Genomic DNA, 23126 nt, shown 5'->3' on the forward strand with positions numbered 1-23126 from the left:
TATTGTGTTAAAATATTATTATTTCTTCTTTGTTATTTACGAGTAAAATTAGCTCTATCATCTCAGAAATGACAGACCTAGGTCTAGACCACAATTTTGGAAAGGCAACAAGAATAATTGGGGTCATATTTTGTCTAAAAAAAAAAAAAAAACAAAATAGTGACCTCTACATCTAGATGAGACGATTCCAAATTCAAAATTACAGAAGCTTTGTAAGAGCTGACTTGTCATTACAACAGGTCAATTAGGGCAGGCAACCGCAGCGTACGGTCGGAGTGAATACTGCCATAATTATACCACTGGAGGGACTGCCTGTAAAATATGAACTCGCAGATGAACAGACGGTACATTCAGCTAAATAATAAAGCTACTTATGTAGCTGGAAAAGCTGCTATTTTGCATTGAAAGTGTAGTAGTATGTGTATACTTTCGACGAATTTATAATTAGGTAGTTTTAACACCAGATATTTTTATACAAATTCTCAAAGCTATGTCAGTTCCAATAAAAAAATTGAATATTATAAAATTAATCTTCCATTTATGTAAATAAGAGTGGGTCAAAAAATAGCAGCGATTGATTTCTCCAAAACAGTTCGCGTGGGTATGGAAAACTATATTTTTGAGAGCTATCGAAAACATATTTTTTAATCGAACCAGTATAAGTAGTTCCTGAGATTAGCACGTTCAAGCAAACAAAGGCTTCAGCTTTATTATTATTAGTATAAAATTATTTATATTAAAGCAGACGAGACAAAATGGCAGGAGACTTTAATTTATTTTGTGCTGTGTGAGTGCAAAGCATTGCTTTGATGCGCAAAACTTATTATCTCATGCAGTACGCTCCCAAAAGGCCCGTTGTATTCGGAACGCTGATAAATTATGTGGCGCATTTGTAATTTTATTTAAATATCCTGGTGCCAAGGGATTATTATAATGAAAGCTTATTAATCTTGATTCTCTATACTTTACACTTCCGATATGCTGTCGCTTCGGGCAATACTGTATTGGGCATGTTATTGGCAGGCACTTTAATATCCATATGCAGGTCTAGATAGGAATCCCCAAAGGCTAAGCCACCATATACTTAAATACAGATGCCACGTCAAACAATTGTGTATCATAAGTCATTGAAACAAGGGCCATTTTGCAACGAAAATGTAGTCTAATGTGCTTTCGACGTGGTCGATTTCAGACTTGGGACTTAAAGCTGTGATTAATATGGACCTATATGTATAAATATTTATGTCGAATTGCACATACTAATCAACCGATATTCTACTTCTCAATTATTATATTTAAAATAAGAGAGCTACTAAAGCCTCCTAGTTAAATTTTTTATTACATCTTAATTCTAAGCGTTTGAAAATTGTAAGCATCATCAAAAATGCCTTCTGTAAGTTAACATTAACGATGTTAACATTAATGAAATATTTGAATATTCAGTAACCCAAGTTAATGTTATTTAATGGTTCAGGTTGATTACTATCTTAGGCTTAAAAATTTAATAATTGATTGTCTACATATTTCAATAGCTACATTTACTGCCCTTATTCTTACTACTTGAGATTTTAAGAACCGAGAGGTAATAATATTCATTTGTATTTTAAATATAATTTATACTTGCATCGTTATATAATTACACATAAAAAATCTTCAACTGTCATCATTTATCATGACTTCGGGCATTTGTATCATTGATTTACATTTAGTATTGTAACCATTGATTTATTCGTTTATTCGGTTACGAGAAAACACGCAAATTACAGGGCATATCCAGCACGAAGCTACGACGTACTGCAAAAAGCAATTTTCCGTCATACACAGCACAATAAAATGTTGTCAGTAGGACCATAAATTTTATACCCCGACTCGTGTGTATGGCTCAGAGAATGTAGAAGCAATTTAACTGGGACTCAATAGTTTGCATTTCTTTTTTACATGATAACTTAGCTCTAGCTTGAAATTTTATGGGGATGATTACCTAATCGGTAATAGATGGGTCACTATTCCATCCATAGAATGACATAGGGACTGATAAGGATTTCAGTGCTTTAGACTTGGGAGTTGCGAGGCCTGTCAGTTGTTCTCATATTTGTCATTTATTTATCTTTTACAATATCCCCAGGGAGAGTGGGGGTTATCTTATTCTACTCTGCTGACCAGTACAGTACCACAGCACATCTTTTTTTAAAGGTTTTTGTCACCTGTCATCCGCTTCGCTATGGAGGGAAGTTAAGTTAACTTCGAACTCCTCTTATGTTCTTCTGATTAATTTCTTTGCGGGTTCAATGACAGTTTAAGGTTTTTATTGGCGGTCAAGCTGTAGATCCTGGTTACACAGGAGTTGCAGCGGTGGGAACCAGAGGTGGGAATAGTCCCGTTAACCAGTCCCACTGCTCGTGGCCACATTATGTCCCCACACGAGTTATGGCGCCGCCGGTGATCTGATCGACTGCAGTAATCTGATCAACTTGCCGAATTTAATCATCCCTGGCCACCGAAATATTGCAAAATCAACTTCCACGCTTGTGGTTTTAGTTTTATACCTACATAATGCCAAATAACGTCCGCTGCTGGACAAAGTTAATATTAAAAAAAAAGCAATAGAGCAGATCCAAGTTTTTCATCTCATAGCATATTGATTTATTGTTATTTATTTCAAACTACTTAAAATTTCTTAAAAAATCTTTAGGCAATAATTTACCAGTGTACAGCGTATCTAATATACAAAGTTACTTATTCACTTTTAGATTGTTACATTAAACACTATAATATCTGTTTAAAATCGTACGAGATCGTAGCATGGGTAATGTTCTCCGTAACTCCTAAAACCTAAAACAATGGCATTTATTATTTACGTACGTAATTATTCTGATGGGGTACTCATATGGTACCTGCGAATGATACATCATAAAAGAATCCCTTGCGACCGGCGAGCGTACATTTTTTATGACAAATGCCCGGACTAAGTGGGAAGTTCAACCTTTTCAAATTATACAAGATGGACGCTACAGAAACCTTCCAAATTGATAAGAGTAGTGAACGTAATGTTATAAAATATTCATTTCGTTTGAGCAGTGTAAAGTTGTAACTCTTGTTTGAATAAAATGGAACCAATTTTTTTAGAAGAAATACTTATTGTTTTTTATAATTAATTTTAGTGCCCATGGTACCTAACGTCCCCTTCTATCAATAATATCAATACCCTAATGTCAGACTCTATAAATCACAAATAGAAGCCTGACATCTGTACAATAGGACCGACGACGCCGCAGCGTTTAATGTGTCCTCAGAATCAAATCTATCCCTCGCACAATCAGGTTGATTCTAATCTATAAATATCTTAGTCGCACTGGAAATGATACACAAATCAATTTAAGGCTTATTTATTATTTCTTGAGGATCAAACTCAGAGACCAAAGAAAATAAAGCAAAAATGGCTGTAACTCAGAACTCGGTTGCACTTTTCAACTTCATTCTCATGAATTATACAAGAGTGCAACAATAAAACATTCAATTCACTTAGCAGATGTCCAACTGAAGGAAGAAAGGGAGTGATTTCTTCGTTGCTTTATTTAAGAAGTCGATAATAAGGAAAGATCTTTGTTTTTGCATATAATAAGGTACCTATATGTTGAACAATCTCCCTAACTCGTCTGGCCAGCGCTGCAGCGTGGAGTGTAGAGCAAAATCCTCTATTTGTCTATTTCATAATAGACTTAGGTACTGAAGTGCTCATGCTCCTGAAGTAGTCATGATGGTGATTAAGTAAAACAGTAAATCTGAAGATATCTAAATAATTAGGTACTAAAAAGTTGAAAAATTTTAAATGATACATTGAAAATTTTTTGTACAATTTCTTTAACTGGAAATGATGTCGATTCTAGTCAAATTTCTAGGCTTGCACATCCAACGTGCTAAGTGTTGATGAGATGATATGCCTTCAGATTACTGCTGGGAGTGCCCCCCTGCCCCCTTTTAGGGGGCAGCGTCTCGCGCCCTGACCCTAGTAAATCAGGTTAACGTGTCATCACAAATTCTTTCTTAACTTACTATTTAATATCACGAATATTAATTAAATTCATATTTTGGATGGTCATCAGAAATACTGATTTGGTATACTTGTAGAATACCTTATTTCTATTAAAATCTTGTACTCTTGGTATTCACAAATATCTAAATAGGAATAATCCGAGATTTTGTTGTTGAGTTATCCCAATGATCTCATGAAACTTTGTTGCAAGACTTATTCATGACCGAGTATACTTATACATACAATATTATATTTTCTGCTGCATAAAACAGTAATTGAAACAATGTTTCTTTTCCCTTTTTTAATACTCTTCCCCGATGCTTCTTTCCAGTTCATTAAATCCATTGCTCTGAACACGTTTCAACCATTTAATTTTATACTTTATCTTGTATTTTCATTTAACATTTTCCAGGTTACGGTACGCGAATATATCAAATAATCATCTTTATTATACCATACTTTACTGAAAACGTTTAAAGTGCAGACACTGCTCACCAGACAATACATTTTTGTAGCAAAATCGTGTCTATTACTCAGGACATAAGAGCCACCATGTTTAACTTGAAGGCACACAGTGTGCCTACCATGAGTTTACGNAATTTTAACTAAAATGCTTATTTTACTTCGAAATCTTTTGTTTTTATTTGAAATCTAACTTGTCTTTATCAAAATTACAAATCTAGAGCCATTTTCAGTTTTGTTGTTAACGAAGCGTTGAATGGCGCGCTCGGAGAGGCTTAGTTCAAACAATCATTGCAAACGTTGTGATAGGGATAGAGACATGCGATTTTTGGTTTTACGAAGGTAATACGATAGAAAATAATACAAAGTAATAAAAACTACCAGTTATAGGGGCATTTTTTGGAGAAATTTATCAAATAACCAAAAAAACACGAATTTTTAAGCAGATTTTTTTCAAAATTTATCATTTTTTATTATTTGTTGGCCTTTTTTGTGTATTTTATGTATTTTTTTAGTATTGCCTGTTATTTAGCATTATTACTGTTTTTATTTTATCAGGATATACCGCTTAGTTTAAAAGTTATTACGTTTTCTTTACAATAAGTAATTGGAAGAAAAAAAATTCTATAAAAAATTTAAAAAAAATCTCACAAAAATTTTGACCTCTTTTTTGTCGATAAAAATAGGTCTAGTTTCATCTATTTTCATATGTACACTTTAACGTGACTCACACTGTATATGAAAATAGGTAAAACTAGACCAATTTTTATCGACGGAGAAAATGACAAAAAATATTTTTTTTAATAGATATTTTTTTTCTTTCAATTAGGTACTTATTATAAACAAAAGGCAATAGCTTTTAAACTAAGAGGTATATCCTGATAAAATAAAGACAGTAAATAATGCTAAATAACAGGTAATACTAAAAAAAAATAACCAGAAAATGGCAACAAATAAAAAATTGGCCAAGTGCGTGTCGTGGCACTCGGAGTGTAGGGTTCCGTAGACTTGTCCGTCGTTACCTATTCAGAAGCAAGCAATGAATTCATCTAAAGTCACTTCTCACACACTCATATTTTCTTCTAAGGATTTTTTACTGGTTAAGAAATTTTATAATACATGAGTCAAATGACTATTACTCTTTAACTAAGTGATCTATCTTAACCGCTATAGTTTTCCTTGAAAGTTCATGAAAAGCGGTATTATTACGAATTTTTCCAGATTTTTCAAGCCAACAGTTTAGTTTTTATAGGGGGACGGACGCCCTACTCGAACAAAAATTGGCACTTTAAACTTTAAATAATTTGCAAACAGATCCCTAAATCGAAAAATAGTCTTAGAAACCCCTAAGCCATTTTAAAAGGCCTATCTAACGATACCCCTCACGATGGGGTAGAAGATGAAAAAAAAATTCACATATTACTAAAAAAATTGATTTTCAAAATTTTATTCTACTGTTTCCTCGGCGTGATTAATATACATACCTCCACAAAAATAAAGCTCTTTAGTGCTAGTAGTTTCCAAGCAAAACCTCGGACAGACAGACAGACATAATATGTCTGAATATCTGCCTATCGAAACTATAAGGGTTCCTTTTCAGGACTACGGAACCCTAAAAAATGTTACACTGTACCTATTTTAATTCGTGTTTTTTTGGTTATTTGATAATTTTTTTCCAAATAATGCCTCTATAACAGGTGCTTTTTTATTACGTTGTGTTATTTTCTATCGGATTACCTACCTTTATAAACCAAAAATCTCATATCTCTATCCCTATCACAACGTCTACAAATTTAACAAAAGATGGCTAGACCAATTTTAGTAATTTTTTTTTACTTTCAGTGCTTATAATAATAATATTATTTCCTGATATACCTTTTCGGATGTAAAAAAAGACTTTAAAGATATAAGAATACAGATTTATTACACAGTTGAGTTGACAAATCAAAACCAAAAAACAATTTCCAAAATAAACAGAAACAACATCAACTAAACGTGAAATTCAAAAGTAACTTCTTGTAATCAACTTATAAACTTAAAAAAAATTAAAAAAAAAAACATTTCGCCTCGACTCGAAGATGACGAGGTCGAAAAAACTATTTTTTTATTAAACAGAAACAACATCAACTAAACGTAAAACTCAAAAGTAACTTCTCGTAATCAACTTATAAACTTTAAAAATTAACAAAAAATCATTACACTGCAAACTAAAAAATATACACAAATTAGTTTAATTTTTTAAATGTAAATAGTTTTCTTATTACATATACAGGGTGTCCCGTAATGTAACGTCAAGCCAATACAAGTTGGTAACAAATATTAAGATTTAAGGTACAATTCCAAGACGGGCCGCAGACCGCAAACTGCAACCGCAAACTGCAAAAGTATGAAATCGGCAGCGCGGCATTGCAGCTGCGGCGTGTATACTGCAGATTTCATAGAGTTTTGCAGTTTGGCCTTTATCCGAAACTATCCGTAACTTTTGAATCAGTTTCGGTTACGGTTATGGTCATTTTTTTATTTCGGATATCCGGTAGTTTCGGTTACGGTTATGGATATCCATAACATCCCTGCTTGGTAAGATGGCCCTCTCCGTCCACCTCATACCTTTTAAAATGGCTTCTCCACCTCACTTAAGCCAGAAACTTGAATTTTGGGCACATTAGAATAATATTTTTAACCAAGGTAGATAAAGTTAAAAACGGGATTATTTCCAATAAACAAAAATTGTCGACAATTACAGCAAGATTTTACAAAGTGTTATACCATTTTGGAATCCTTACTAAATGCGCCAAATTATGACGTCACTTGCCACACTCGCGTAGTACAATTTTTTTTTCAGTACAGTCAGTTTAAACTAGGCAAAATTTTTATTTTGATATTTTTTTTGGGAATAATGTATTTTTGTCATCCAAGTTGGAGCAGCTGGTTTTGTAATTTTGATAACAATTTAGAGAAGCATTATTCAGGGTTACATAACAAAAAAAAATTTGGAAAAAGTGAAGATTTGTGGCAACACGAGTAAAAGGACCGTCACCTGAAGTAGAATTTTTTGATTTTTTTTAAATGCCTATTATTTTTAAAATATGCCACATAGATTTTTTTTAATATTTTTCTGATAACCAACACAACTTGCCTCAACACCCAGTTCCGGCTTGACGTTACATTACGGGACACCCTGTATACATTTTTTTAAATTATTTTTTTTAATGTACATAATATAGGCAATACCCTCTAAAAAGTCAATCATTTCAATTTCTTCCTTCATTATCAGATGGTCTTTCAATCGTGCATCGTGTTTCTTTAGACGAATGTAACTCGGTTTTTGTATTTGTGCTCTTATTCGACTTATGTCATTTTCAGTGTTCCTTTGTTCTTTTTTTAATTCTGTGATCGTTTTGAAGATATTCATCTTCTTTCTGTTCAAAAGCACGTTCCACCTCGAATGCCAGCTTTCGCAAGCATTTTGAGTTGTTGGTACATTGCACGCTATTGAGTCAGATATTGACCACATTTCAGGAGGGAATCTCGGTGGTAGGTTTTTTATACATACTATTGAGTTGCTGCTGCTTTTTGAGACACACTGCCGTGTTCCCGTCACAAAATCTTTTTCAAAGCTCTCACATAGTGCTTCAACAGATTTCGGCAGTACGTTTTCTTTTATCAGTTGATAGGCTGCAGGGATTTCGTCCGGGGTTAAATAAGCTAAAGCAGTAATGTGTCTCAATTTATGAGCGAATCGGCTGTCTTGGCTGTATCTTTGTGATAGACCTGCCCGTTCAATACGCCGCCAGATAATTTGAACAAAATGAAAAAAACAGCACTTGTGTTGGCTTCTGGGAAAGCTACGTTGACAAGCGTTAATAGCGGCTTTTTCGAAATCAGTGATGATTATTCTGGGTTGTAATTTTAAGTTGACCCTATTGTACGTGTTGCTTTTTAGCAGCTCTAAAAAAATAAAATAACAGTGTTCGCTCTTGCTTGAAAGAAGACCATACACTAATGGTAAAATCTGATGAGTCGAGTCTTTTTTCCCCACGATAGCGTGTATTGTGTACAGTTGGTAGACCAGTTGGGGACTGCATCTAAAAGTCCCATCCATAATCCAGAATTCGGCTTCAAAGAGTAACTGTAAATTTTTATCAGTGGCAAAAATAATTACTGTTTCTCCCAAATAATTATAATGGGCAATTAAAAAATTGTTACCATTTACCGTTTGGTATTCTTCTGGTATAATGAGATCCTCGAGTGTGACAGGAAGTTTAGGAATATCTCTGTTTCTGGCTCGGTGAATCATAGCCTGCATGGCGGGTTTATTTGGCATGAATGGAGCGCTGGTCGATGGGATAGCATAATTACATCGTTGTATAATCTGTGAAGGCCGATCTGTACATGAAACCGCTCGATGTTTTAAGTCGTTATGAAGTTTACGCACTTGGATCGATTCAGGTTGTGGCAAGTGGGTATGCTTTTTGATTTTTATAGTTGTCACATGATGCTCATCCCCTTGTTTGATTGTTTTAAGCCATACGTCACATGTGTTGTTGCACTTTTCTATGCAATGCCAATAATAAACATTATCACGCACTTTATTAACACAGTAAATAAATCCATCTACAACTAACTGCACTTTTCCCTTACGAGACATAATAATATTACAGGAAGTCATTGTAAGTAATATATTTTCCGCGATATGAGCATCTGAGACCTACCGATAGCGAAGTTGAAGAAGCATTACTTTATTAGAGGTTGACATTGACACCTATCAGGGTTCTCGAGAAAACTAGAATAATTCTGATATTGATACTTTATTCTAAAACCTTTTTTTATTATTCAAGTAGATCAGACTAGTGTGGCATATTATAATTAATTTATTTTTAATTGTGTAAAACCTTTCCAACAGATCCTACTTACTATTTATCTAGGCTTTACTACATCTACGATTTTAAAAAACAGAAACGTCAAAGCGACAAATGGCGCGATGATCGCTGATCGCTGCGTGCAGACGCTGCATAGATCGCCGTGACCAAAGACAGGACGCGTTGATGTGAAGTTGTGAACTCATCGCTACAAATTCATACACGCTGTCTGGTCGCCATTGCCATCGTGCACGCAGGCTGCACGCGATGGTTTGACTGAAGTAGGCGCACACCATTGATTTTTCGTCGGCCGATAGTTTAGTCGGGTTGGGCTCTCAGTGCGCACACTGATTCAACTGAACAGTTGAATCGGGCGTGGGTGCGCAGAGCACCGATTTAAAATCGGGCCGATTGCTTCATTCGATAGAGAGCTTTTGAAGAGATCAGTCGTGTGGAACGTTTCACTCGATCAAAATTCAATAACCCGCATAAAATTCAGTTTGATACAACAAAGAAAAAAAGTTTAGTAAAAATCAGCCCTTTATACATTTTTTTCAATAAAAAGGGAAAATATCATGAAAAAGTGAAATCGAGAGTAATAACTACTGAAATCAATTAATTAGTAATTATATTACTTCGGTAATGTTTTATAATGACGACCTTTCCCGCCAAAAACGCGGAGCGAACTGAAGCTATCGGCCGAGTTGGACGATGAAAAATCGGCCAGTGTGCGCGCGTGTAGAGGAACGCCGTACTGATCAAGCTATCGACCGATAGTTGGACTTTAGTTGGAAGGCAGTTGGGAAGCCCATTCAACTATTTAGTCGGCCAAATCGAATCGGCGTAGTGTGCGCACTCCATGTCCATACTGATCAACTGCCCGACTAAACTATCGGCCGACGAAAAATCAACGGTGTGCGCCTACTCTAAAATTCTTTTCACCAGAACTTAAGTTAAAGATCCTGCACTGACGCCGATGATTTAGAAAAAAATATAAAACTGTGTTAAACAAAGATCAAATGAGAAAAAATGCAACAAGTACCTATTTTGATTTGTCAGCCCGGCTTTTTAAATATATATTCCAAAAATAACATTCGTGTCTAAATTGTGAGGTATCGATTCAACACAGTGTCGACACAAAGTATGTATGAGTACCGTAAGTCGAAGTTTACCCATGTCGGAGTAGAATTACTGTCAGAGTAGCATAACGCCGAACTCGCGTCGTTTCCTAGTTAAGTCGTGCCGAAGTAATATTTTGTCGGAGTACCGTAGTATCGAAATTAAGACATATCGGTCTAGTGTATTGTCGGAATTGAGACACATCGTAGTTCCAAATCGTCTGAGTTTAATCTTGTCGCATAAAAATCTGTCGGAATTCACTTTTTGAGCCCCTTTCTACGAAGTTACTGTACTGCGACNGGTGCCATAGTAATAAATGCTAAGGCGGACGTATTCTATCAGAATACAGAACTTTTATTTTTTGGCCGGCACTTTTGATTTTGGACCAAAATGGATGATGTCCTTTGGTATACTTATGTAAGTAAGATGAAAATGCAATGTTATGGTACCATTAAGCTGGTCAGATGATGGAGTCAGGAGGTGGCCATAGGAACTCCTAAATGAAACGGCGGCATCGCATCGAATTTGGGTACGTTGATTTGTCTTTTCGAGCACTTTAGTACTAGATGATGTCCAGGGTCCTGATGATGGAGTCAGGAGGTGGCCATAGGAATTCTAAACGAAACGGTGGAAACTTATCGAGCTTGGGTTTGTCTTTTCGAGCACTTTGGTGCTAAATTGTATTGTAATTGAGATACCATAGACGAAGAGCTGGTGAACGCCAGACCTACGTCATTTTATAAAAGCTGAAAGTTTGTCAGCGTATGCTCCCAATAAAGGTTAGAATGTTGGTGGATTATGAAGTTTGGGTCATCGTTGCCTTGGCAGCTATTCTAAAAAAACTGGCAAGGAGTTGGAACTGAGGTTGGAACTGTCAAAACTGTGTGGCTGATGTCGAAACAACTTCTAATCATTGCCTAAATATTATACATAAAAATCAGATTTTATGGTATAACGTAAGTAGAATTACAATTAGTCTATTGAATACAGAAAAAGCCACCGTAAAAGTTAGGCTTGCATTATACCATAAAAGCTTATTTTTATATAAAATATTAGGGCAATAATTAGAAGTAGTTTCCTCATCAGCCAGACAGTTTTGACAGTTCCAACTCCTTTCCAGACAGTTTTTTTAGGATAACTGCTAAAGCCACGATGACCCAAACTTCATGTTTCACCTACATTGCGAGCATACGCTGACAAACTTTCAGCTTTTATAAAATGACGTAGGTCTGGCGTTCACTAGCTCTTAGTCTTCTACTAAAAAGTGTAAAATAAAATTATAATAATAAAATACTTTTTTTTAAAACAAGCTTTTATTCTGAAATGCAGTTGTTACTAAAACAGTACTTATTATTATTCTGTGCTAAAACGAAAAAAATAAGCGCAAACATAAATAAAAGAGGAATGAATTCCGTGCGCGATACAAGCTTTCGAAATTATTTGAACCTTGCATACAATTACTTTTTTTCGTTTTATTATCATGTGTTAACGGATTAACGATTAACGTTCACTTCCGTTAAATGTTGGTAAATGTAACGTTTTAACGTTTAACGAAGTTTATTTTTTTATTAACGGTTTAACGATTAACGAAGTTAACTATTTGATTAACGGTGCCCAGCTATGACTATAGGAGTAGGTAATCTATACAGGGTGATTTTGTAATCAGTATGTAATATTTTTAATAAGCTCTAAAAAAGTATTGTTTTCTTTTTGTAAATCGATTAAGTTACTGATTCTGAGTCGCTCCTAAAAATTTGGATACTGATTGCAAAGTCACCCTGGGGCGTCTAGGCAATATCACAGACGGGTTACCTACGTGAGTGCGACAAACGTTACATCGAATTTTGTTTCTTCGAAAACCTTTCTGCGAAGTTACTATACTGCGACGCCTTGTTATATCGATGCCTTGTTACTGCGATGTTACGTTACATCGAAAAACTTTACTGCGAACGATTTTACTGCGAAATTATGTGCATAGTAATTTTTAATGAACGAGTGAGTAGTAAGTATCATTATAAAAATGCAAATCAATAGGTAGGCATATATTTTATAATTTATTTATATTTATGTTTCTATTCTCATGTTATTTAATCAATGATGCAACTTTTAAATNGTATCATTATAAAAATGCAAATCAATAGGTAGGCATATGTTTTATAATTTATTTATATTTATGTTTCTATTCTCATGTTATTTAATCAATGATGCAACTGTTAAATATGTGTAATAAGTAAATAAAATTTAATGTATTTAGAATCTTATTTTATCTTTAATTTTGTACCGCCCACTTTATTCACTTTATTCTGTTACCTGGAGGAGAGTTCTGAATCACATTAAGTTCGCCTTGTGTACATATAGTCCAGTCAANAATGTGCAATTAAGCATGTATCTTTTAAATAAATAAATACATAATGCATTATAAAATATTAGGTAGGTATTCTTTTGATGTATGTAATTTCATTTTTTTCTATCTGTTAAGTCAAATAAAGAAGGCTTCGCAGTAAAATCGTTCGCAGTAAAGTTTTTCGATGTAACGTTACATCGCAGTAACAAGGCATCGATGTAACAAGGCATCGATATAACAAAGCGTCGCAATATAGTAACTTCGCAGAAAGGTTTTCGAAGAAACAAAATTCGATGTAACGTTTGTCGCACTCACGTAGGTAACCCATATTTGGGTTAGTAGCTTCATTTACTGCCCTTATTCTTACTGCTTTAGAGTTTAAAAACCAAAAGATAATAATTATATTCATTACATTTTAAATATAATTTATTACTTGCATCGTTATAATTTACACATAAAATATCTTCAACTGTCATAATTTATCATGACCTCAGGCATTTGTATCATTGATTTACATTCAGTATTGTTTTATTCGTTTATTCGGTTACGAGAAAACACGCAAATTACAGGGCATATCCAGCACGAATCTACGACGTGCTGCAAAAAGCAATTTTCCGTCATACACAGCACAATAAAATGTTGTCAGTAGGTCCATAATTTTATGTCCCGACTCGTGTGTATGGCTCAGCGAATGTAGAAGCAATTTTACTGGGACTCCATAGTTTGCATTTCTTTTTTACATGATAACTTAGCTCTAGCTTGAAATTTTATGGGGATGATTACCTAATTGGTAATAGATGGGTCACTATTCCATCCATAGAATGACATAGGGACTGATAAGGATTTCAGTGCTTTAGACTTGGGAGTTGCGAGGCCTGTCAGTTGTTCTCATATTTGTCATTTATTTATCTTTTACAATATCCCCAGGGAGAGTGGGGGTTATCTTATTCTACTCTGCTGACCAGTACCACAGCACATCTTTTTTTATAGGTTGTTGTCACCTGTCATCCGCTTCGCTATGGAGGGAAGTTAAGTTAACTTCGAACTCCTCTTATGTTCTTCTGATTAATTTCTTTGCGGGTTCAATGACAGTTTAAGATTTTTATTGGCGGTCAAGCTGTAGATCCTAGTTACACAGGAGTTGCAGCGGTGGGAACCAGAGGTGGGAATAGTCCCGTTTACCAGTCCCACTGCACGTGGCCACATTATATCCCCACACGAGTTATGGCGCCGCCGGTGATCTGATCGACTGCAGTAATCTGATCAACTTGCCGAATTTAATCATCCCTGGCCACCGAAATATTGCAAAATCAACTTCCACGCTTGTGGTTTTAGTTTTATACGTAATGCCAAATAACGTACGCTGCTGAACAAAGTTATTGTTTTAACTTGAAAAGCAATAGAGCAGATCCAAGTTTTTCATCTCATAGCATGATTTATTGTTATTTATTTCAAACAAGTTAAAATTTCTTAAACAATCTGTAGGCAATAATAATTCACCAGTGTACAGCGTATCTACGAGTAATATACTCGTACCAAGTTACTTATTTACTTTTAGATTGTTACATTAAACACTATAATATCTGTTTAAAATCGTACGAAATCGTAGCATGGGTAATGTTCTCCGTAACTCCTAAAACAATGGCATTTATTATTTACGTACGTAATTATTCTGATGGGGTAATCATATGGTACCTGCGAATGATACATCATGAAAGAATCCCTTGCGGCCGGCGAGCGTACATTTTTTATGACAACTGCCCGGACTAAGTGGGAAGTTCAACCTTTTCAAATTATACAAGATGGACGCTACAGAAACCTTCCAAATTGATAAGAGTAGTGAACGTAATGTTATAAATATTCATTTCGTTTGAGCAGTGTAAAGTTGTAAGTCTTGTTTGAATAAAATTGAACCAATTTTTACAGTTAAAGAAGAAATGCTGATTGTTTTTTATAATAAATTTTTAGTGCCTATAGTACCTAACGTCCCCTTCTATCAATAATATCAATACCCTAATGTCAGACTCTATGAATCACAAATAGAAGCCTGACAACTGAACAATAGGACCGACGACGCCGCAGCGTTTAACGTGTCCTCAGAATCAAATCTATCCCTCGCACAATCAGGTTGATTCTAATCTACAATATCTTAGTCACACTGGAAATGATACACAAATCAATTTAAGGCTTATTTATTATTTCTTGAGGATCAAACTCAGAGACCAAAAAAAATAAAGCAAAAATACTAGCGAAACTCAGAACTCGGATGATCTTTTCAACTTCATTCTCATGAATGATACAAGAGTGCAACAATAAAACATTCAATTCACTTAGCAGATGTCCAACTGAAGGAAGAAAGGGAGTGATTTCTTCGTTGCTTTATTTATGAAGTCGATAAAAGGAAAGATCTTTGTCTTTGCATATAATAAGGTACCTATAAGTTGAACAATCTCCCTTAGGTACTGAAGTGCTCGTGCTCCTGAAGTAGTCATGATGGTGATTAAGTAAAACAGTAAATCTGAAGATATCTAAGTAATTAGGTACTAAAAAGTTGAAAAATTGTAAATGATACATTGAAAAATTTTTGTACAATTTCTTTAACTGGAAATGATGTCGATTCTAGTCAAATTTCTAGGCTTCTAGCTGGCACATCCAACGTGCTAAGTGTTGATAAGATGATGCTATTAGATTACTGCTGGGAGTAACCCCCTGCCCCCTATTAGGGGGCAGCATCTCGCGCCCTGACCCTAGTAAATCAGGTTAACGTGTCATCATATTTGACATGCATCACAAATTCTTTCTTAACTTACTATGAATGGTCATCAGAAAGACTGATTTGGTATACTTGTAAAATACCTTATTTCTATTAAAATCTTGTACTCTTGGTATTCACAAATGTCTTTGATTTTAAGAATAATCCGGGATTTTGTTGTTGAGATTAATAAATTGTTATCCCAATGGTCTCATAAGAAACTTTAATTTACTTATTCATGTCCGAGTATACGAGTACATACAATATTATATCTGCTGCATAAAACAGTAATTGAAACAATGTTTCTTTTTCCTTTTTTAATACTCTTCCCCGATGCTTCTTTCCAGTTCATTAAATCCATTGCTCTGAACACGTTTCAACCATTGAATTTTATACTTTATCTTGTATTTTCATTTAACAGTTTCCAGGTTACGGTACGCGAATATATCAAATAATCATCTTTATTATACCATACTTTACTGAAAACGTTTAAAGTGCAGACACTGCTCACCAGACAATACATTTTTGTAGCAAAATCGTGTCTATTACTCAGGACATAAGAGCTAACCATGTTTAACTTGAAGTGCTGTTGTCTGTAGTTACTCGTAGCTCTATCAATGTTTCAAAGCTACTCGTAAGTTACTATGTTGCTAAAGTTAACTGCCCGAGACCCTCACATTTCATTCCCGCTAGATTATCTCTGGCTTTGACATCTGTTACAAAGTAAACTACAGTCGAAAACATTACATAATGATTGTTAGTATAAAATGTACAATTTTATTTAGTAAAGCTTTCAAGCGGACGTGAAATATGAAACATAAATAATAAATAAAAAAACAACAGCAGATACATTTTTTTTCATGCAGAAAAAGGCAGGTATTTGACCGCAATCGCACCTGATGTTAAGTGAGATGCAGTCCGAGAAGGTACATACCTGCCCTGTAAGTGCCTATTCACTCTTACTGAAAAGGCTCTTACTGTAATCCTTACAGTGCGAATTTACTCTTGAGTTTTGGGTGTCCTATATGCAAACACTTACATGGTCGTCGTCCACCACATGCGAAATAAACACTTTAAAACCGTAAGCCCTATAAAATTACTTTCTACTTCAACTTGAATCGGCTTATTTATAGTGTGTACTGTTAACGGATTATCGTAATAAGTAATGCGCCTTACCTATTAACTCAACATGTTCCAAACTCAGACTGCACATTTCGGAGGCGAACTTGTGTCAAACTTCATTCTCGCCTCATATTTGAACGCGGGAGTTTCAAGTGTCGTTGAGCTTCACGACGTTTCACTAGTAATTAGTTTCAGGTTTCAGATGCTATTTATTAAGCTAATTAAGCTCCAATTAGGATAGTCTTTATTTGTGTTGTTTTGTATGAAAGCTTCAGTTTTTCAGCAATAGACGACAGTAAGAAAAAAACGGTTGAATATTCAAAGCTCTATCACAAATAGTTCGAACTTCGAATGCGTTTATAAAATCATTTCGTGAAAACTTTAAAATTGTTTTAAAATTATGCAATAGAAGGGTCACGTCTTCATGACGTCATAAACTAGTCAAATATTAAATGTTTCCATTGATACCTTAGCTCTATTTGTACCTGTACAATCTAATCGAAGAAAAATGGAAAGACTAAATTATGGTCCTCTAAGGCTGAGTTGCACCATCTTATTTTAACTTTGACAAACGTCATAAATCTGGCAAAATCCATATAAAAGACATCGATTATCGTTAAAGTTACGGTCAAAGTTAGGTAGTGCAACTCGTCCTACATTTTCTGTCAATCTCAACAACAAAAAAGAACATACTGCTACTTTGAAAACAACCAAACTTCATTACAGCAGTAAACTTTTAAAGTGTTCCACTTCAAAGAAATTCTTTACTCCCCTCAATCACAGCGAACGCAATAAGAACCGGATAGAGACATTGTCGTTGGCAACTCAATTACATAACACAAGATACGGCAATACAAGAAAATGGGATTACCACAGGAAAAGACAAAAAATACAAGAAGCTGGATGTGGGTAAGCCGGCGTCTACACAGGAAGCGGCGGGATATAGTTTTCTTTTTAAATGTACTCTCTACATTTCATCTCTGCTTTTTGCTATTTCTTTTTGTAGTAATGTTGTTAACGCGAATGGTTAGTCCATCACTTTACTATCCGTGCGCGATAAGTTTGCCGCTGGCGATATGACGTCACTCGACAAGAAGTGTCTATAACTATAGTAAACTATATTGAAAATATTTTTTATTTATTAATATTGATAAATATTGTGTATTTGCGTAAAATAAGACACATTAATTGCGTTAACCACTAACTAATTGCGTTTAATGGTGGTTGGGGGACCCCACGCGCATTCCACGGACCGGGAAACTTAGCGCGAACGGTATGCTTGAAGAAAATGACTATAATATTATTTCTTGGATTACTAAATAATTCCTATAGTGAAAAATATACGCACCATTATCTTATATCTGGGGGCACGGCAGTGCCCCCNGCATAGTGCATGTATGTTTTAAATAAATAAATACATAATGCATTATATTAGGTAGGTATTCTTTTGATGTATGTATTTTTTTTTATCTATCTGTTAAGTCAATTAAAGAAGGCTTCGCAGTAAAATCGTTCGCAGTAAAGTTTTTCGATGTAACGTTACATCGCAGTAACAAGGCATCGATATAACAAGGCGTCGCAGTATAGTAACTTCGCAGAAAGGTTTTCGAAGAAACAAAATTCGATGTAACGTTTGTCGCACTCACGTAGGTAACCGGGGTTGGGTTATTGATGGACAAAGGTCGCCTTCAAGAACACACAATAACCCGTAAGCTACAAAAGACTTAAAGTAGGTAGGTACTTAAAGTTACTGAAATAGAGAAAATTAAATACAAGTTTGTAGGGAGAACTCTTGATTTCTTACAGCTATTTTTTATTTATAACTTACTGAGCTCATTTGTATGCTACATCAAGCGTTAAGCTCTAACATAAAATATAAGTTAGCGTTCTAACGTCTTTTGTTACTGCGGTATGAGCTTTTTATGAGATTTTGAAGGTTGGATTATGAATAGGTACTTATTACGATCCCCGTCGTAATGCCATTTAGGCTTCTTTTCTGATCATTGCCTTATAATTTCACAGCATTATAAAGGTTTGTAACATGACTGTGGAGATGGAAAATAGCTGAGCTAGTAAACTGAAATATAATGGAAAGAACCACTTAAGAATTGCTGAACGTCTACGCTATCGAAATAACGGCCCATTGTCATTTTATGCCTTTAGTTCATTCGATGGGATGAAATTGTGGTTGTATTGAAAATTAATTGGTCCTTCACGAATTGAGCGTTTTATTATAATTGAACAAGTTCATTTGAAGTCCAATAAGAAGGGTACCTACGAGTACTTGTATAAAGCTAAATATGTAAAATTTCTCGACTGCTGACGCGCTATATAAACAGTGAATGGACTATTGCTTAAATAAGTTATTGTTTAGGCATTATCTAGTCTAAAGCTTTTATAGTCTGGTATCAGATTTAGGGGACTCCTGACTGTTGGCGAGGTCCGGGTGGCTCTACGCTGTGTCATTTCTCTCTATAGATGTACTCGTAAAACCATTACATGTGTGCCAATGATGACACGTGTTAAATATGGCGGCTTCATATTTAGTTGCAATATGCTAATTTGCGGCAAAAATGTCTGTGTTAATATCGACAATAGTTACTCGATCAAGCCTTCAGCCAAACCCTACGTATTAGGTAAGCTGCTGACAAATGCCACAACAACTAATATTTTAAGGCCATTTAGAAACACCGTCAATTACCACGTGTCATTACAATGTCTGTATCATCGACATTCGATCTAATATTTGGTCCTAGGGGAAAGTCTTCTAACACTGAGTTATAATAGGTAAATACAGGGGTTTTTCCGGCAATGGTCGTATAAGTTTTGATTTAAATCCCACTGGGTGTAATTTTAGTGATAATAATACGGATTGATAATACTATTACAATCACATAAGTAGCCAGTGTAGCCTGACGGATATCAAGCTGTAGTGGCAATGGGAAGGGCACGTAGCACGCAGAACTGACGGTCGATGGGTCAGCAAGGTTCTGGAGTGGAGGCCACGTACCGGAAAACGCAGCGTGTGACGTCCACCCGTGGACCGATAACATCATAATAGTAGCAGGGAAGCGCTGGACGCAGGCCGCTACCAATCGATCAACATGGAAAGCATTGGGGGAGGCCTATGTTCAGCAGTGGACGTTCTATGGGTGCAATTATGATGATGATGATGAATTCAGGAACTGTTTTAAAAGTAACCATGTATAGCTGGAACTAATTTTAAAAATACTTTGTCCATAGAGTATCCAGCGAGAGATTACTCCTTGGAAGTCCACAGCGTCACAGACACGTCAGACTGCAAGACGCCACTTATGTGCTATGAATACAACATTCCTGGGGTAAGTATGTAATTTAATACAGATTTTCCTTATTTCTTATGGCGGATGTACTGCGAGAAATTGACCGAGACGAATCGCGACTAGCCCGCACACCAAAGCAGGCGACACACGGCGAAACTAACCGAAGTTCGTGTTTTTTTTACACTATACGTCTCGATCAATTTCCCGTATAGTGTACTTGCGCCATTACTTTTTAATGTCTTAGATGAGTTAAAACAGCTTATTAGCCACGTGGTTAGCTATGGCTTCAGCAAGAAAAAATCTGTTCTTCCAAAAAGTTGCGACTGATTCAAAATATGGATCTGCAGTTTTTTTTCTCGCTGTCACTATTGAATCCAATAGTAGAACTTGTTCAGAATAATGATGTTACCTTGTATGTATACTATTAATTTGATTGGTACTAAATTACAATTTAGCGCCATCACCGAATAGAAATTATGCCCTGAGGGCATTTATGGGGTAGATTTACGTGTATCTCTGTTGTATCTATAATTAATCTGGATGTAATTTTATAATCCTACACGATCTATTTATGAAAATCAGAAATAAATCAACTGATACGGATGAAAAATGATTGCGTATGTCTGCTAAACATAGCATCCGCCGACAATTTTAGAAATCAAAATTTATTAACTTTCAACTCTTGGCGTTCAAAATAGCATGCGAAATCATAGCAAGTCACATACAATATCTGGTGTATAAAAAGATTATTAAATTTCTATTCAGATTAATTTAACGTGACTCACACTGGATTTATGGTTGAAGAATTTACCCTGAATTCCATGTTCTTTCTACAGGACGTCCAATGGTGTGACTAATTTCGATGTTCTTCCCACAGGACGTCCAATGGTGTTTGATCCCCGCATATGCGAACCCCGTAGCAGAGTCGTGCGCGGTGCGTCCTGGATGCTCCTACGCCGTGGTTCTTACAGCCCACCCGTGGGACGGCCGAGTGCAAGCCGAGAAGCTCATACAGTTGGATGGTGAGTAGAGATTTTAATATCATTAAACGGTAGGACTAATCCCGCCAATTTCCATTCTTCATATTCCCACCACTGAAACTCATTTATAGGATTTACAGTTTGGACGCCAAGGAATCATCATCATCATCATCATCATCTTCATCATTTTAGCTACAAGACGTCCATTGCTGAATAGGCCTCCCCCAATGATTTCCACATCGTCCGGTTGTTAGCGGCCTGCATCCAGTGCCTTCCTTCTACCTTTATGAGGTTGTCGAATGTCGATCCACCTTGAGACACCAAAGAATCCCAGGCAGTGAAGAGTAAGTATCTGCAAGGGTATACTATACTGCCGTAGCTGTCTTGTATAGAACTTGCAATAAATTAATTAATCAAGAGAAATTTGTATACAAGGAGTAAGAAGAAAACAGAACAACGATGCCTAAACGCAAAAAAAGGAAATTTTAAATAAGATATTGACAATTGTCAAGAATCCTCAAAAACCGACGCATTTATAATATACGCATTCCTTCGAAAAGGGTAAAAACAAGCACTCATTCATCGAAAACAACCGTTTTTAAGATGGGTAGTCATTTTGTATCAGTCGAAATCTTGAGACGTATGCTGGAAGCATTTGAATTCCAATTTGCGTACAAATCTTCAGATCCGTGTGAAAATTGGAAAACGAAATTACATCAATCGTATTGGTGCAGCAATCCAATCGAGAAAGGGAAGATAATGTTTATTGGATATGTTTTTGTAGATATGTTACCTTATCTTTTTCAGATAATGATATTAAGATTCCATACGTTCCATTCATTCAATATTTTATTAATATTATCATCAATCCGACAAAGTAACAACACAGTATCTAATAGGTAGATATTAACACATTAATTCTCGCTTAATTAATAATAATTAATTCATTAAAACTCGCTTTCCACCTTTGGCCTGATCGTCACTTACCATCAGGTGAGGTACAGGCCAAGAGCTTCCTCGTTGTGGCTAAAAAAAATCCAGACTTCCACGTTATACTGGAAAAGGATCTGAAAGACGAACTTGGTTAAATAAATAAATAATTATAGGATACTTTACTTTACCGTGTATTCCAAGCTTAACAAAGCTTATACTGTACCCGAAAGACAAACATACTGAATACTAAAACATTATTTTATTTAATAAATAGGCACTTATTATACAAAGAAAATATTCGGCCCAAAAACCAACAACAGCTACAATTACAAACATACTCGCTTTTCTCAAAACATTAAGAAGTTTCTTTACAAATTTAGTTTATCACAGATCTCCATAATTTATAGCCTGTATGTTATTCTGGGTTATAACCAATAATACTGTAAAGTTTCATCAAAATCCGTTCAGTAGTTTTCCCCAATCCAGACATCTATACAAACTTTCGCATTTATAATATTAGTAAGATGTTCCGGCAAAATTCTATGTGGGCGTATCCGTGGGCCGACGACCGTTAAGTACATTTATGTGTCTCCTTCAACATTCGAAGTCACCTTAGAAGACCTTTATTCTCTAATCTAATATTTCCTAAGTTACGTGTATTTATTATTTACTAGCTGAAACCGCAAGTTTTCTGCGTGAAAATCGTTTTTCAGGAGCTTTTGTATCCATGATTACTTTCCAGTCAATCACGACCTGTGAGTTGTAGGACTTTGGGTAGAGACGAGGGGTCAAGCTAGTCAGAACTTACATTATTAATCAAAAAGTCTATCTCAGGTTGAAAGTTAAGTAACTTGCTGTCAAACGACCTAAATAAAAAATCGGCTCTGTCTACCGTTCTTGCAAAGCTTTTGCCTGTGGTTTTGCTCGCGTTAACTTCGACCAGTCACACAAAGGTCAATATTATTAATTATACTCATATGTCACACAGGAATAATGTAGCGTTCTAATTGGTGATATAATTATTTTCAAAATCATTTTCAGAGAATATTTCTACAATCAAACTCACAAACTTACATAGTTCTCTACCTCTTTGAAATATAGGTGTGTAGATTACTTTATTTTGAACTCTACTGATTCAAATATGCCATATTCAGGCTGAATTGCACCACCTTTGGCCGTAACTATGATGATAACCGGTGTTTTTTGTATGGAGTTTGACA

The 23126-nt window shown here is 35.4% G+C and overlaps 1 protein-coding gene across 2 annotated transcripts in view; it reads left to right on the plus strand.

The window, feature by feature from the left end:
- Positions 1 to 19932: 19932 nt before the first annotated feature.
- LOC114366754 (fibroblast growth factor receptor 3) overlaps positions 19933 to 23126 on the plus strand; it is a 166659-nt gene continuing 163465 nt past the window's right edge. For both annotated transcript variants that reach the window (XM_028323722.1, XM_028323723.1), the window contains exons 1-2: positions 19933 to 20032; positions 20871 to 21015. In XM_028323722.1, the coding sequence (XP_028179523.1) occupies positions 20006 to 20032; positions 20871 to 21015 (172 nt within the window). In that variant the 5' untranslated portion in view covers positions 19933 to 20005. The remainder of the gene's footprint in view (positions 20033 to 20870; positions 21016 to 23126) is intronic.

This window comes from Ostrinia furnacalis, unplaced genomic scaffold (assembly GCF_004193835.3).
Source record: "Ostrinia furnacalis isolate ACB-3 unplaced genomic scaffold, ASM419383v2 OfSCF0682, whole genome shotgun sequence".
NCBI classification, from domain to species: domain Eukaryota; kingdom Metazoa; phylum Arthropoda; class Insecta; order Lepidoptera; family Crambidae; genus Ostrinia; species Ostrinia furnacalis.